This window comes from Thermothelomyces heterothallicus (assembly GCF_042370625.1).
Source record: "Thermothelomyces heterothallicus CBS 202.75 unplaced genomic scaffold P884_scaffold_1, whole genome shotgun sequence".
NCBI classification, from domain to species: domain Eukaryota; kingdom Fungi; phylum Ascomycota; class Sordariomycetes; order Sordariales; family Chaetomiaceae; genus Thermothelomyces; species Thermothelomyces heterothallicus.
Genome location: NW_027192562.1, coordinates 3,211,813 through 3,225,143, shown reverse-complemented (window position 1 = coordinate 3,225,143; position 13,331 = coordinate 3,211,813). Strand labels below are relative to the sequence as shown.

The window sequence follows — 13,331 nt, the reverse complement described above, 5'->3', positions numbered from 1 at the left end:
GCCTCCTAGCCTACCACCGGATATACCGGTCTCTTGGCGTCTATATTTGCCCTTCTTAGTTTCCTAATAGCTTTGCCGTATACGCCTCCGCGCGTATATCCTTGCTCCTCTATCACGAACGCTATTATCTGCTATTCTCGAGGTCTAGTAGTCTAGTTTAGACCTAGAGCTAAGCTCCTCCCTAATTAAGCCCCTAAAAATATAAACTAGTGCTAGCCTCTCCTAGTAGTAGTCATATACCCCTAAGACTAAACCTCTATCTGGTTAGATAGAGAGGAGTATTAGCTTAAAGTGTCTAGTGTATCTAGGCACTTGTAGATATAGTAGACAAGTCTAGCTTCCTAGATAGTGGTTACGATAGGTATAGGGATAGCGATAACGATGCCCCTCTAGGTAGATATAAAAGAGTCTACCTATATAGAAAAAGATAGCTAAACCTATAAGTAAAAGAAGAACCTCGTCATTATATAAATAATGCTATAATAGCAGTCCATTGCTATTATTATTAATCTATTCTATAAAAGCTATCTGTCGTCCTTGTTATTCCCTAGTACCTCCTAGATAGGCACCCCCTATTTATATCTAGTATATATATAACTTGTTCGGAACCAGAAAAACGAATCTATAACCTATACCTCTCTAGTTATACTAAGAGGTTCCTACCCTAGTCTAATAGTTACTCTAATGGTATAGTCATTCTATATAATAATAGCGATTATAGCGTACTTTGACTTAGAAGTTAAATAGTTTGATATAGTATAAGCGTTCTTTAATGCCGAATGACTAGAAGATAATCCTATTATCTATAAATTGCTAGAAGGATACAAGTAACTAGGGAAGTATATAAAGTTATAAAGAGCTCTATATAGCTTAAGAGACTTGCTACTCTTATAATATAAGGAGTTCTATAAAACGCTTTCGGAACTCGGGATAGAGCTATTAGGAGAAGAAAAGTGCCTCTTCCTAAGCTATAACAAACGCGTCATCCTAATCTTCTATATCGACAACTTCTTAGTCTTCTTCTATAAAAGCAACGCCGTAGCGGCCGAGCACGTAATAGAAGGAATCAAAGCTCGATATGACGTCTATAAGCAGGGTGATGTTAGTTGGTTCCTTAGGATTAGGGTGATTCGAGACCGACCTACGTATAAGATATAGTTAGTCTATGACTAATATATTAGAAAGGTGGCGAGAAGATATAGACTAGACGTACCTAGCATATATAAACCAACTCCCTTAAGCTATAAAGAACTAAAGAAGTTTAAAGGGAGCGCTACTAGTATATAGATCAAAGAGTATTAGGAGCTTGTCAGATTAATCCTATACTATATAGTAATACTATAACTAGACATTATATATATCTATTTAGTACTATCTCGATACCTGACTAACCTAGGACTAGACCACTTATCAGAGGTACGGCAAGTAGTAAGATATCTATTTAGGAGCTCTTGCCTATTAATCTAATATAGAGGTAAGCAAGCGCTAGATAGTCTAATGCTTATAATCGCTAGGGACGCTTTATACGTAGATAATCTAAATACGTGGTATTCGTCGTAGGGATATATTTTCTTCCTATTCGGCGGTCCTATTATATAGAAGGCATCGTGCTAGGATACTATTATAATATTAAGTACTAAAGTAGAACTTTTAATGCTCTCCCTTATAGCAAGAGAGGCTATAGCGCTTAAAAGGCTATTTATAGACATCGATCTAGAGCTCGGAGAACCCTAGAATATCTATTACGATAATTAGCAAACGATCAGACTAGTAATGGCTAAGAACAAACGTATTAATACTCGCTTACGGCATATAGACATCTATAATATATAGTTATACTAGGAAACGGCGAAAGGAACGTTTAAAGCTATATATCTACTAACTAGTCAGATACTAGCAGATAGGCTTATTAAACGACTTAGCTAGTAAGCCTTTAAGCGCTAGAGAGTACTCCTTAATCTTTAGGATATTAATTATAGGCTTATATAACTAGGGGGTGGTAAATAAGTTAAATTTAAGAAACCAAACCAAGGTATATATATAAGTACCTAAAACTCCGCCTAATACTCCTAAATCTATCTATATAACCTTCTACTATTAGCTATCACCAGGATCAATAGCTTTACCCTTATCTTTATCCTTATTAGGAGACGGTATAGCGCCTAACACGTCATTAGAAACGCTAACGCAAGCCTTACGACCCTCCTTGATCTTACCTAACTAGTAGAAGATATTATAGACGGAGTAGGCGATCTTTATAAAGCGCGTAATTTCAGCCTTATTAAGCTTATACTCCTCTATATTATCCTTAACTTGCTTAGAGGAAACGCTAGCGCATTTAAGGTTATTCCAAAGAACTATATATAACTTCTTAAGATCCTATATATAACTATTAGCACTTCTATCTTACCTACGCGTTAGGGGTAGAAGGTAGGATCTAGAGACTTATAGAAGCCTTGGTACTATCTAATAGAGCCTTCGTCAAATCCTTTACTAACCTAATATAAGAAGTAGGACTATTTTAATTAGTATAAGTATTATAAGAGCTATTAGATATATAAGCGATTAACGTATATATCCTTATACTTATAGTAACTATAAGTATGATAGTAGTAGTAGGAGCTAATACCGGAATAATTACGACATTTACTAAAGGAACGTCCTACTAGAGCTAACTATATATATATTCCATAGGGTACCTTACAAAGCTCGCTAGCTTTAATATTACTATATTTAATTAGCTCGAACAATCCTAATATAACTAGTAGAGCGTTTGGAAATTATAATAGAATCGCCATCAAATTAATTAGAAGAAACCAAACTATATAAATTCACTTAAAAATACCAGACTCGTAGAATTACTAGAACGCTATAATACTAACGATAGAACAAAGGATCACTTATAGAGTAGAAGCTTTAGTACGCTTATACTTTCGAGGCGTTATAGGAGTAGGAACTAACCTACTAGCAGCTATATAGTTCACGACAGGTATAGCTAACAAGTCGTTAGTTAATTCAAGTATAGGAGGTATCATCTTATTATTATTATAATTACTACTATTAATCCTATTACTACTACTATTATAGAGGCTATATTTGAACTATAGCTTTAAAGGAATCGCTTAACTATACTCGACTCTTTCAGACTTCTAAATATAGAAGGCAGGCCCCCTAAAGGAGCCATCAAGGTAAGAGCGACAAAGGATATAATACCAAGAACAGTATCACTACAAAGCGTAGTTAAACAATTACCACGTTCAACTAGGGGGTATGTCAGAAGCTATAGAGCTTCTAAGAGTGTTAGCTATATACGTGCCACAGCGTATGAGGCGTCGTCGCTAACGTATTAGCCAGTTCCTTTATCTATAAATATCAGTCGTTTTGTCTCCTTTGTAGATAGTTCAACAAGGCACTCTTTTCCTTTGTATAGCCACCCACTGTAGACTGCTTTCAATGCTCCCGGAGCTCCCACTGCGTTCGGCAATCCCCCAGCATGGCACATAATTACCTCTGATTGTAAAAAGGCACCGTTCTATTCTCATGTTCTCAGGAATATGTCTGCAACCGATTCCACTGATGTAGTGTGCCTACTGAAACGAGCTTTCCTCTCAGCTCATCAAAATTCCTCTTGCGGCGCACAGATCTTGAAGGACTCGTTTGTTACTTCATTCTAGGTACCAAGTCGGTGGTAAAGGAACGTATGATTCGGGAATAATTCCAACAGCCTCATGGGAAATCTGCCCAAGCGATTCAGTGTCATGTGTGCTTGGATGTCCTCCGCACGTACAGTATTCCGCACATATTCAAATACCCTCGAGAAGAGAGGCCTGGTCATGTTGGTCGCGCCAGGTCAACATGGGTTTAGTGTAGGTACATACACTACAACACTAATTAGGTGACTGCCTTCCTTACCTGACCTACACATGCAGTGTTGACTCGCGTGTCTACATCCGCCTTTGCCTTTCTCTGTGGACGTAGTGTACTTGCACGAGTTCGGGAGTGAAGGGTACCTTACCTTAGTTTGTAATCAGTACATTCATCACCCCGCGTTTCTCCACGCCTTCTCAGTACAGCGCCAGCAACACTGGTAATTAAGGCCAAGAACGGGACGCGTTTACGGATTACATGGCAGCGCTTAACGCCGCCCAATGTGTGGAGCCAAGCCAGTGTTGGTAAGGCCCAAGCCCTTGGCTCTCGATGCCACCATGTCTCAGGCCATGCAATTTACGCAGTGAAACCTGGTTGGCGGTACCAGCCTACGGGATTTAGCCAGGGTGCAAACACAATCTAAAGACATTGAACCTGCAGCCACCTGCAGCTACCGTGCCCCAACACGGTAATGTTCGTTGATCAATATAAAAGATCTAGGCTGCCGCCGATCTGAGACTTCAAGACGGTCGAACTACATGGCCCCCCTTGACCGACAGCAATCGGTGAACGAAGTACGGAGTACGGAGTACTGGCAGTAGTTTCTCTCCCTCTTCTGGTACGATCAAGCTCGAAGCATGCTTCCATCAACGACGACGACACTGCTCCTCTCCTGCATTGTCGGAGCAGTATACGGACTCAGCGTGGATGCAAAATGGCGGTGGCCTCATCCGAAAGCCACTTGTCTAGCCCCTGATGCGGTGCAAACCGCCAGCTTCTACACGGGACTGGAAGAGGGAACGCCGGGCATCAGACCCGGTCTCAGCGAGTCGTCAACGTGAGCTAGCACTTTCTTTCATCCTTAGTGCCCATCCCAGATGCTCCCCCGCTGGGGAGAAATTCCCGGAGGGCAAGGCTGACACAACACTGCACGGTCCGGCCCCGCGCTCAGAGACAAGGCCAACTTCATCAACTTCTGCGCCGGCCGCACGCTCACCAACGGCAAGCAGAACGCGGCCGGCTCCTGCAACGGCATCCCCATGGGCCGTATCCCCGCCACCACCAACATGATCTCGTCCATCATCACCTACCCGCAACCCGGCGACCGCCTCAAGCCCAACACGACCTTTAACGTGAGCATCCAGACCCGCCACCTCCGTGCCGGCTACCTCGTGAACCCCTCCGCCAGCTACTACACGGCTCCCCAGGACCTGGATGAGAACGGCGACATCATCGGCCACTGCCACATCTCGATCCAGAACATTGGCAGCCTGAGGACGCTCGACGTGCCCGACCCCACCGCCTTTGCCTTCTTCAAGGGCGTCGACGACGAGGGTGATGGCAAGGGACGTCTGTCCACCGAGGTCACTGGTGGTCTGCCCGAGGGGGTATACCGGGTCTGCACCATGATCGCCGCGAGGAACCATCAGCCAGTGGCCATGCCGGTTGCGCAGCGAGGTGCCCAGGACGACTGCACCAAGTTCGAGGTCGGTTTGTGAAGGAAGTGGTCTAGTCCAACACAGAACGGCCGAGCACATGGGGGGTTGGACAGCTTCGGCTTAACATCTCCCAGAAAATTCGACTGCCTGACCTCAAACTACCTACCTCCCTAGGTAATACCTAAGGAATGTAATCAATAATTAATAGATCCTAACTGTGAATTATTTCCTGGGATCCTTCTTTGTTGCTTTATGCTCGCTGCTTTGTGACAGCATCTCTTTGTTTAATGCTTCCTACTCAGGGGAGGAGGAGGCATCTTGTTCTTTTGAATTCTGCTCGAGTGAAAAAAATGCCGAAGGTACCTAGGCAGCTCTTTGACTGCCCAAGAACAATCCCATCCTTCGATTATGATGAGAATGTTCAAGTATCTGCTATTCAATATATAGTACTTGCGTCTCAAAAAAAAAGGCCAGAGTGAGACAGCAACACCTCGCCGATCTTCCCAACAGCGACTTGGATGCCTACCCTTCCAGGAAGGTAAACAACACAATAACACACAATGCGCTCCACTCTCGGGCTTCTTACAACCCTCCTCAGACTGGAGTCAATCGAGACAACAGCATTCGTCATTCGGTGCTTTGGCTATTACGCCTCCGAGTTCCTTCAGCACCATCCCGACGCCCTGGACCCCGACCTAGGCCAAGTCGAGGCTCGCGTTCGCCTCACCATGGCGCACCGGCCAGTCAGGTGGCTCTGGACCCAAAAAGCAGCAGAGGCGAAGAGACTATGGCAGCAAGAGGAACACGCCGCCGCCTTTGCTCTGCGCATTCTTGATCATTTCTTCGCCCGAGGTGGCTGTGCAGACGACTGCGACATTGGCATTGCCGTCGGCCAAATCCACCAGCGGCTCTGCATCCTGCAGTCCTTGTTCCTAGGGAACAGTGCCTGGGTCGAAGACCCGACTCTCCAAGAAGAGCTCAGGGGAGCCCTTGAGGATGCCATGAACCGCACCAAGCGGAGTCAAGTAGCTCCCTTCTTTGGCACGATGTGCTAATAAGTTCAAATAGGAGACACTGCTGGAAAGAGTCACAGCTCAACCCCGTTTATCTTTTCTCCCCGGCTTAGGCTTCCTACCCCAAAGTAATCATATTATTCCAGGTAATGTACGGAACAATATATGGGTCTTTGGCGAGTCCGTTCCAAGCAAGTTCCGGGATAATTACCAAAGAAGACCTCCAAGAAGTAGGAACAGACAAACGGACAATCTATAACTGGGTGAACATCCAGTATGATGTCACCTTCAGCTCCAATATTAATCTAGATCGCACCAAGCACTGAATGCGAACGATGGGTATTTAAACAAATGGAAGGATTTACGCGAGGGCTTCGCAGTATTGATAACATGTAACTTATTCGGGCAGTCCCAAGCCTCACGTCGCGAAGAAAGCTCAGATTCCACTTTTAACAAGATGCTACTCTACTGTAAAACCTGGGAAGTGGCACTCATTGTCTGATTATGTAGCTTTGATGAGTAATTGCCTACGCGAACGCACAACTTTATCAATTAATAAGGTGCTTACATCGCCTCTCGAAAGACTGCCTACCTGAATTAATCAACCAACTTAATTAAAGGAGTGGAGGAAACAATCTGAGCTAAAATGTTGAGGATACGAGATTACTAGCACCTAGTCCATATCTCCTCGTAATAGAACATTGGCTATGGCAGCTTGCACTCGGCCGTCGCGACCTGCCCGGGTGGTCAACGTAGGTGAAACTCACCCGGAAGGTGTGGTGAGCCAGGTCCCCGTGCCTCCCAAATGCATCATCACTAACCTGCTGGAAACGATTGGTCCGAGGATGGAGAGTCCAAGACATAGTACCCTGACTTGGCTGCCACACCAGATGCCTGGCTTTGACTAGCCGTGACTGGGCAGTTGGGGCGGCATCCGATGGCTTCTATTTATCGAACGGATCCGGGGCGAACCAAGATATCGCCGAGAGACGCACGTCGGGGGGATCCCGACGGGATGATCCACCTCGTGGGAAACTCAACCTTGGCGGCTATTTGGCGTGTATATGTATAGTACAACACAAGTATGCAGCAATATGAAGGTACCTACCCTACCTTGGTTCCTTTTTTTCTTAAAAAAAGTTCGCTCAGAACCAGCAGTGGAGGTCTACCACCAAGCCAAAGCAAGCCCAAACCCGCAATTCGCCAGTGTACGTATGTATTGTAATCCGTACATACCTTACTTACATAAGGTGCCTGCCTTACCTAGGTATAACTCTCCGTATAGTAAGCACTTCCTCATGAGCCAGCCCCTTGCTCAACCCCCCGTGACCCTGGATTCCACGAGGTTTCGAGTCAATTCGAGCCTAAGCGAAGCGAAGGGCAATTGAGTGGTCGACATTGTAACCTGCAATTTGTGATCCGAGTTGTCAAAAGATCCACCTTGCAGGCAAAAATCGGGCTGTACTCGAAGGGGTCATCGAACTGTCCCGTCAATTCCCGAAAGGTTCGAGTTGCGTTTGCCGAGCGGCCCCACCATCAGCAGTGCGGCCTGGGCAAAATGCTGGTCCGCCGGGTTTCAGCGTCGTCACTGCTGCGCCCCACTTAAAGTGACAGGTTCGAACCCCCTGCACTGACGGGCTTGGACCGTAAAAAGCCACTGCAAACGATTTTGAAACCAACCCCTCGAGGACAGACAGACCTACCGACGACGATCTCGAGACGAACTGGAGAGGAGGGCCGCCAAACAGTTTTCCGACACGCCTGCTGCCTGTTGTTGTTATTGCCCACCATGAACCGGCCGTCGAGGACAGAGGACGACCTCGAACACCCCACGTGGAACCAGAACCCGCCCTTTCTGGCCCCGGACCTGACTACCCGCCAGGACCTCAACGGCATTGCCAACACCCGTGAACACCGCCATGGATGTTCTGGGGCTCATGACGGCGCCGGAGCGCTCCATGACGAGAAACGGGCCGGCAATCGAAGATGTGGATGTTGCGACCGCGACTGCGATTGCCGCCATGGCATACGCTCCCCTTTTGCAATGAGCGGTCAGCATGGCTGTTAGTACTGCTTTCCATGCTCCCCGTGCCCTAGAATCCCCTTTCCCCTCCATAATAGAAAAAAAAAAGTTCAAGACGGTCAAAATGCTAACATACCGGATCTGGAAATCCAAAAAAGGCCCGCTCATTGCGCCCGAGACAGCGCTTGGTGGTGAAGGCCAAACCTGTCTTGCCTCGCGTCCAATTCAGCCTCCTTCGGGCTGGATTGGCTGGATCGCGTCGGTCGTCCTCGCGTCGACCCTGATTCACGTTGCCGGCAACTCTCGCCGGCCATCATCATCATTCTCGCCCTCCTCAGGGACGACGGCCGTGGAGGCTCCCATCGTAATCGAGACTACCGCGTCCCGTCCCCTCGCAGCTCGTCGGGTTGCGTGTGTGAGCAGCAACGCTGGCGCTGACTACAACACGCCGCTCCATGTCGGAGCCCTTCTCATCATCCTGGCCGTGTCGAGCTCGGCCTGCGCCACCCCTCTGCTCGCCGCCAAGTTCCCCGCCCTCCGCATCCCGGAGCCCTTCCTCTTCAGCGTTCGCCACTTCGGCACCGGCGTCTTGCTGGCCACGGCGTTTGTGCACCTGCTCCCGACCGCCTTCACCTCGCTCGGCAACCCGTGTCTCTCGAGCTTCTGGACCACCGACTACCCGGCCATGCCTGGCGCCATCGCGCTTGTGGGTATTTTTTTCGTCAGCGTCATCGAGATGATCTTCAGCCCGGCACGCACCTTGACGCCACGCGCCGCATCATCGGCGGCCGAGGCTGCTGCCAGCGGTACCCCAACCTCGGGGTCTCCCGGTGGTGCCACACATGCTCCTTTGCCGGCGGGCGGACACTGCAGCAGCGCAGCTGTTATGGCCGTCATGAGACGACCCTCCATCAGCCACCGTCGGGCGAGCATCGAGCCTGCGCCGGCAGTCAGCCAGATCAACCTGTCCAAGGAGGCCCTGGAAGCCGAGTCTCAGGGAGGAGGGGGGCTCACGCCAGAGCAGCTGCACAAGAAGAGCATCCTGCAGTGCATGCTGCTCGAAGTGGGCATCTTGTTCCACAGTGTCTTCATCGGCATGGCCTTAAGCGTAGCCGAAGGCGCCAACTTTGTCGTCCTGCTCATCGCTATTGCATTTCATCGTCAGTTTGCCTCATTTCTCCCACTCTTCCCCTTCCAACATCGTCCCTCCTCATATCGATAGCAATGGCTGACTTTACCCTCACTCCCGAACAGAAACGTTTGAAGGTCTCGCCCTCGGTGCCCGCATCGCCTCCATCGCATGGCCGAAGAAAACCCTCCAGCCTTGGCTGATGGCTCTCGCATACGGATGCACGTAAGTTGCCCTTTTTATCTCCCCCTCCTCCGTGCTGCTTCGGCAGCATTCTAAATCAAAGTAATGAAAAATCAATCTAACCTGTGGAACCAATAAAAGAACGCCAATCGGCCAAGCTCTCGGCCTGGCCACCCACTCGCTCTACAGCCCCGACTCGGAGTTCGGCCTGATCCTGGTCGGCACCATGAATGCCGTCTCGTCTGGCCTGCTTGTGTTTGCCGCCCTCATCGAGCTCCTGGCGGAGGACTTCCTCAGCGATCATAGCTGGTTTGTATTGAGAGGAAGAAAACGGGTGACAGCCTGCTTCCTGGTCTTGTTTGGCGCTATCTGCATGAGCTTAGTAGGAGCCTGGGCTTGAACGCAAGGCCTCCCCGAAAATCTCGTGCTGTTCAACGGGAATGCACGCTCATTGATTTGGTCTATCAATGAGCGCCCTCTTCTGGAAGACGCTTCTAGTGCTGAGGCCGACAAATGACGAATGTGGCTGCCCGCCTACTCACATCGATGCTACCTGCCTAGGTACCTTAGCCTATCTAATTAACTGGTAGCTGCCTGTTATTATCACCTTTATGAGTCCACATGACAAACAATATCTCAAGAAGCTGAATGGCAAAACCCGGTACAGCGTCTTCGTTTGCCAAAAGCTTGCGTGTAGCATGAAACTCCGTGTATCCTTAGTAACCACTTCAGGTGAGCAACAGCGATAAAGAAATATCGACATTTCTCTAACAGCCCAATGCATGATTACATCCGAGGACTCAACTTTCAGCCCCCGTTCCTGGGGGTGGTAAACAAGCAACGGGATGACGTCATGGCATGACTTGGCGAGGACATTTCGGGACAGCACACAAAATAATTAAGCAATGAATGCGATGTACGGATTATATGCCAGGTACCCCGCTGGTATCAACCCCCCTGGCTGAGGGGTGTAGACAGGGTTAGGCAGAGAGCCATATGTAGTTTTGTATTCCATGCTCTTCCCTTGCTGTCTGGTTACTCCGCCGTCAATTAATGTGATTGACTGGGTGAGTGGTCGCACGTGGGAAAGCGGCGTGTGAATCATGAGGCGACTACTTTAAAGGCTTATAAGTTTGGATTCTGACCTCACCACCACGTTCCTCACTACGGCTGGTGCCTCACACCAGCAAATCTTCCGTAGTATAGTGGTCAGTATGTGAGCTTGTCACCCGGACCTGACTCGCTCGAGACCCGGGTTCAATTCCCGGCGGGAGAGATTATTTGACCCAATTTTTGTGTGTCTCGCAACATTCAGCGAAAGGCTCGGCTTGCATAATCTCCTTTTTCTTTTGCTTTTTCTCGTTCTTTACCAATTTTCTTTTTTTGGTTTTCTTGGGCAAGGGTCTAGCTTATTATCCATGAACCAGAACTGAGAGAACAGAACTGAGAGAGATGATAACTGAGGCTGGTGGTCCAGTGGGCATCATCGATCACCCGTTTTCGACCCCGGAACCTCGAGGTTGGTCTTGAGCAACTCTTACCCCTGGTTCCTCTTCTCTAATTACTCCGTACGCTCTCAGGGTAAGGCGCCAAGTACGAAAGCATTTCAGAGGCAGTAATGGCGTCTTTTGATACCTACTCACTCCTCCCAACAGTTTTTGAGCACGGAAGACGGACGCAGATGTACAGAGAGAAGAAGACTGTAAGAAGACATCATGTGTGGACGGTTCGCATTCACGGTTTTGAGAGATACTAGGTCCATTCTCTTAAACCGAACGGAGTGCCAACGAACCCGACCTCCGTTTTCCTCTTCCTCTTATTTTCTCGGCTAATTTGGTACTCTTGGTAGCAAACCGGCCCCAGTCTGTTGAAGCCGAACCAGCCTGGGATCGATAGTTCTCCCGAAGGTCCCCAAACCGCTCAGGCTTCATGGGCCCTTCGCCAGCCTCTTGAGACCGTCGAGGTCGCCGTTGAAGATGTCCGAGTCGCCGCCGTAGGCGTACGAGTCCGAGTTCTGCCAGATGGTCTGGTACGGCCAGCCGCCGGGGATCTCGCCGGGCGAGCTGGCGTAGCGAGCGAGGACGAGCGGGTTGGTGTTGACGAAGGCGTTGGAGTTGCCGGTGCAGGCCTTCCACCAGGACGGGTTGGTGTAGAGCAGCGGGTAGACGCCGGTGCGCGAGTGGTAGCGGTCGCTGAACGCCTTGATCCACGCGACCATGGCGCTCGTCGACAGGCCCCAGCACTGGCCTGCGTTGTAGGCCTCGAGGTCCAGCATACCCGGCAGCGTGATGCCGTCGCTCGTCCACCCACCGCCGTGTGCGAGGAAGTAGTCGGCCTGCGCCTCGCCCGACGACTGGCCCGGGTGCGCAAAGTGGTACGCGCCCCGGATGAAGCCGGCCTTGGTCGCGCCCGTGTAGTGCGACGAGAACTTGGGATCGATGTACGACGTGCCCTCGGTCGCCTGGGGTGTGTGGGGTTAGCACGCTAGCTCATCCAAGAGACTAGTGATTGCCATTTCTTTGTTTTGTATCTATCATGTTATCTTCCTCTCCGGAGGGAGAGAGGCGCGGGGAGCGGGCTGTTGTAAGGCAGGATACAATGGCGGTTGAACACGCTGCAACACTCAGAGAGACTCACCTTAATGATGACGAAGCGGGCCCCCGATTTGTAGGCCGCGGCAAAGTCCACGCTGGGCTGGTAGTGGGAAATGTCGAAGCCTTGGACGGCGGCTTGCACGCCGGCCGCGAAGGCGGCGATGGTCGCGACGAGGGCAGACTTCATCGTGCCTACTTTATGGAAAAGGGTGTTGACCCGTGTCGACAAGTAGGTATGGGGGAGTTGGCTTGAAAGAGAAACTCTCGAATTCCGGCCATGGGGCAGCAGCTCCTTGGGCTTTTGAACAGAAATCACGGCCAGCTGCAAATGTCAGCTCCGCCGCGGACGTCCCCGACGGCTCGCTTCTTGAGACACGCCGCCGACATCAAGGCGCATCGTCTGTTCCCTGAAGGAGAAGGTCGCTCGAGGAGCATCGGTATTCGCAACCGGACGAGCTGCCGGAAATGGCTAGCCCGTCTCGCCAATCTGCAGATCTGTGCCGTCTTGCTCTGTAATGCAGTGCCATGCTGGGGCGCTGCCGCCACGGCCATGCTTGATGGTGATGGGGTTGTGGGGAGCGACTGTCATTCGGCTGATTTATTCCCCCGCGGCAGCAGCTGGACAGTGGGCTCCTGTGCTAATAAAAGAAGCTAAACGTTTTGGTTGGGGGCAACAGTCCGAATTCGGGTAGGTGGTATTATTTATACAAGAGTTCAGCCTAAACTTATCAACGCCGAAGTGTGCAACGTATTGCTAGGTTGCAACTTGCTATATATATACGTACGCACAGATACCGTGGTGTCTATTTCGGGTGATTGTTTGTGCGTAATTTCCTATGAACTTCATACTTCCCAAATGATTCATCCACGTGCCTACCTTCTGCCGCCCTATCACCCAATGGACGATGAGATAAAGATGATAGGGGATCAACGTTCAGACCACTGCACTCGATTGCCAACGGCATCGCGGAAATCAAGCTTTTGTGTGGGTCTAGGGAAGAACTGGGTGCGGCTATGTCTTGCCGGGCAGCTAGAGTAGTTCAGTGCACGCTCCTCGACCATAGAAGAGTGTGGGTAAGTGAA

General features: G+C 49.5%; 4 protein-coding genes and 1 non-coding gene across 5 annotated transcripts; 4 read left to right on the top strand and 1 right to left on the bottom strand.

Moving 5' to 3' along the window:
• The first annotated feature begins 4,343 nt into the window (after positions 1-4,343).
• Positions 4,344-5,691, top strand: P884DRAFT_215917 (uncharacterized protein). The gene is made up of 2 exons (XM_069439289.1): positions 4,344-4,705; positions 4,820-5,691. The coding sequence occupies exons 1-2, from the start codon at positions 4,506-4,508 to the stop codon at positions 5,364-5,366; spliced, it is 747 nt and encodes a 248-aa protein (XP_069302252.1). The 5' UTR covers positions 4,344-4,505; the 3' UTR covers positions 5,367-5,691.
• Positions 5,692-5,866: 175 nt separating this feature from the next.
• On the top strand, positions 5,867-6,361 carry P884DRAFT_188945 (uncharacterized protein; the record flags this gene model as incomplete). The annotated part of the gene is made up of 1 exon (XM_069437401.1): positions 5,867-6,361. The coding sequence occupies one exon, from the start codon at positions 5,867-5,869 to the stop codon at positions 6,359-6,361; it is 495 nt and encodes a 164-aa protein (XP_069302251.1).
• Positions 6,362-8,108: 1,747 nt separating this feature from the next.
• P884DRAFT_189981 (ZIP zinc transporter-domain-containing protein) lies at positions 8,109-10,054 on the top strand (the record flags this gene model as incomplete). Its single annotated transcript, XM_069437481.1, has 4 exons — positions 8,109-8,382; positions 8,501-9,502; positions 9,597-9,696; positions 9,796-10,054. The coding sequence occupies 4 exons, from the start codon at positions 8,109-8,111 to the stop codon at positions 10,052-10,054; spliced, it is 1,635 nt and encodes a 544-aa protein (XP_069302250.1).
• A 791-nt stretch (positions 10,055-10,845) lies between these two features.
• Positions 10,846-10,930, top strand: P884DRAFT_t13. Its single transcript has one exon. It is a non-coding gene; the product is annotated as a tRNA-Asp (tRNA).
• A 651-nt stretch (positions 10,931-11,581) lies between these two features.
• Positions 11,582-12,785, bottom strand: P884DRAFT_235509 (glycoside hydrolase family 25 protein; the record flags this gene model as incomplete). The annotated part of the gene is made up of 2 exons (XM_069439951.1): positions 12,292-12,785; positions 11,582-12,115 (listed from the first exon to the last, which is right to left on the bottom strand). The coding sequence occupies exons 1-2, from the start codon at positions 12,433-12,435 to the stop codon at positions 11,582-11,584; spliced, it is 678 nt and encodes a 225-aa protein (XP_069302249.1). The 5' UTR covers positions 12,436-12,785.
• Positions 12,786-13,331: the final 546 nt, after the last annotated feature.

Coding starts and splice junctions, on each gene's coding strand:
- P884DRAFT_215917 (XM_069439289.1), top strand. CDS start 4,506: ATGCTTCCATCAACGACGACGACACTGCTCCTCTCCTGCATTGTCGGA. Junction 4,706..4,819: donor GGTCTCAGCGAGTCGTCAAC/GTGAGCTAGCAC, acceptor CCCCGCGCTCAG/AGACAAGGCCAACTTCATCA.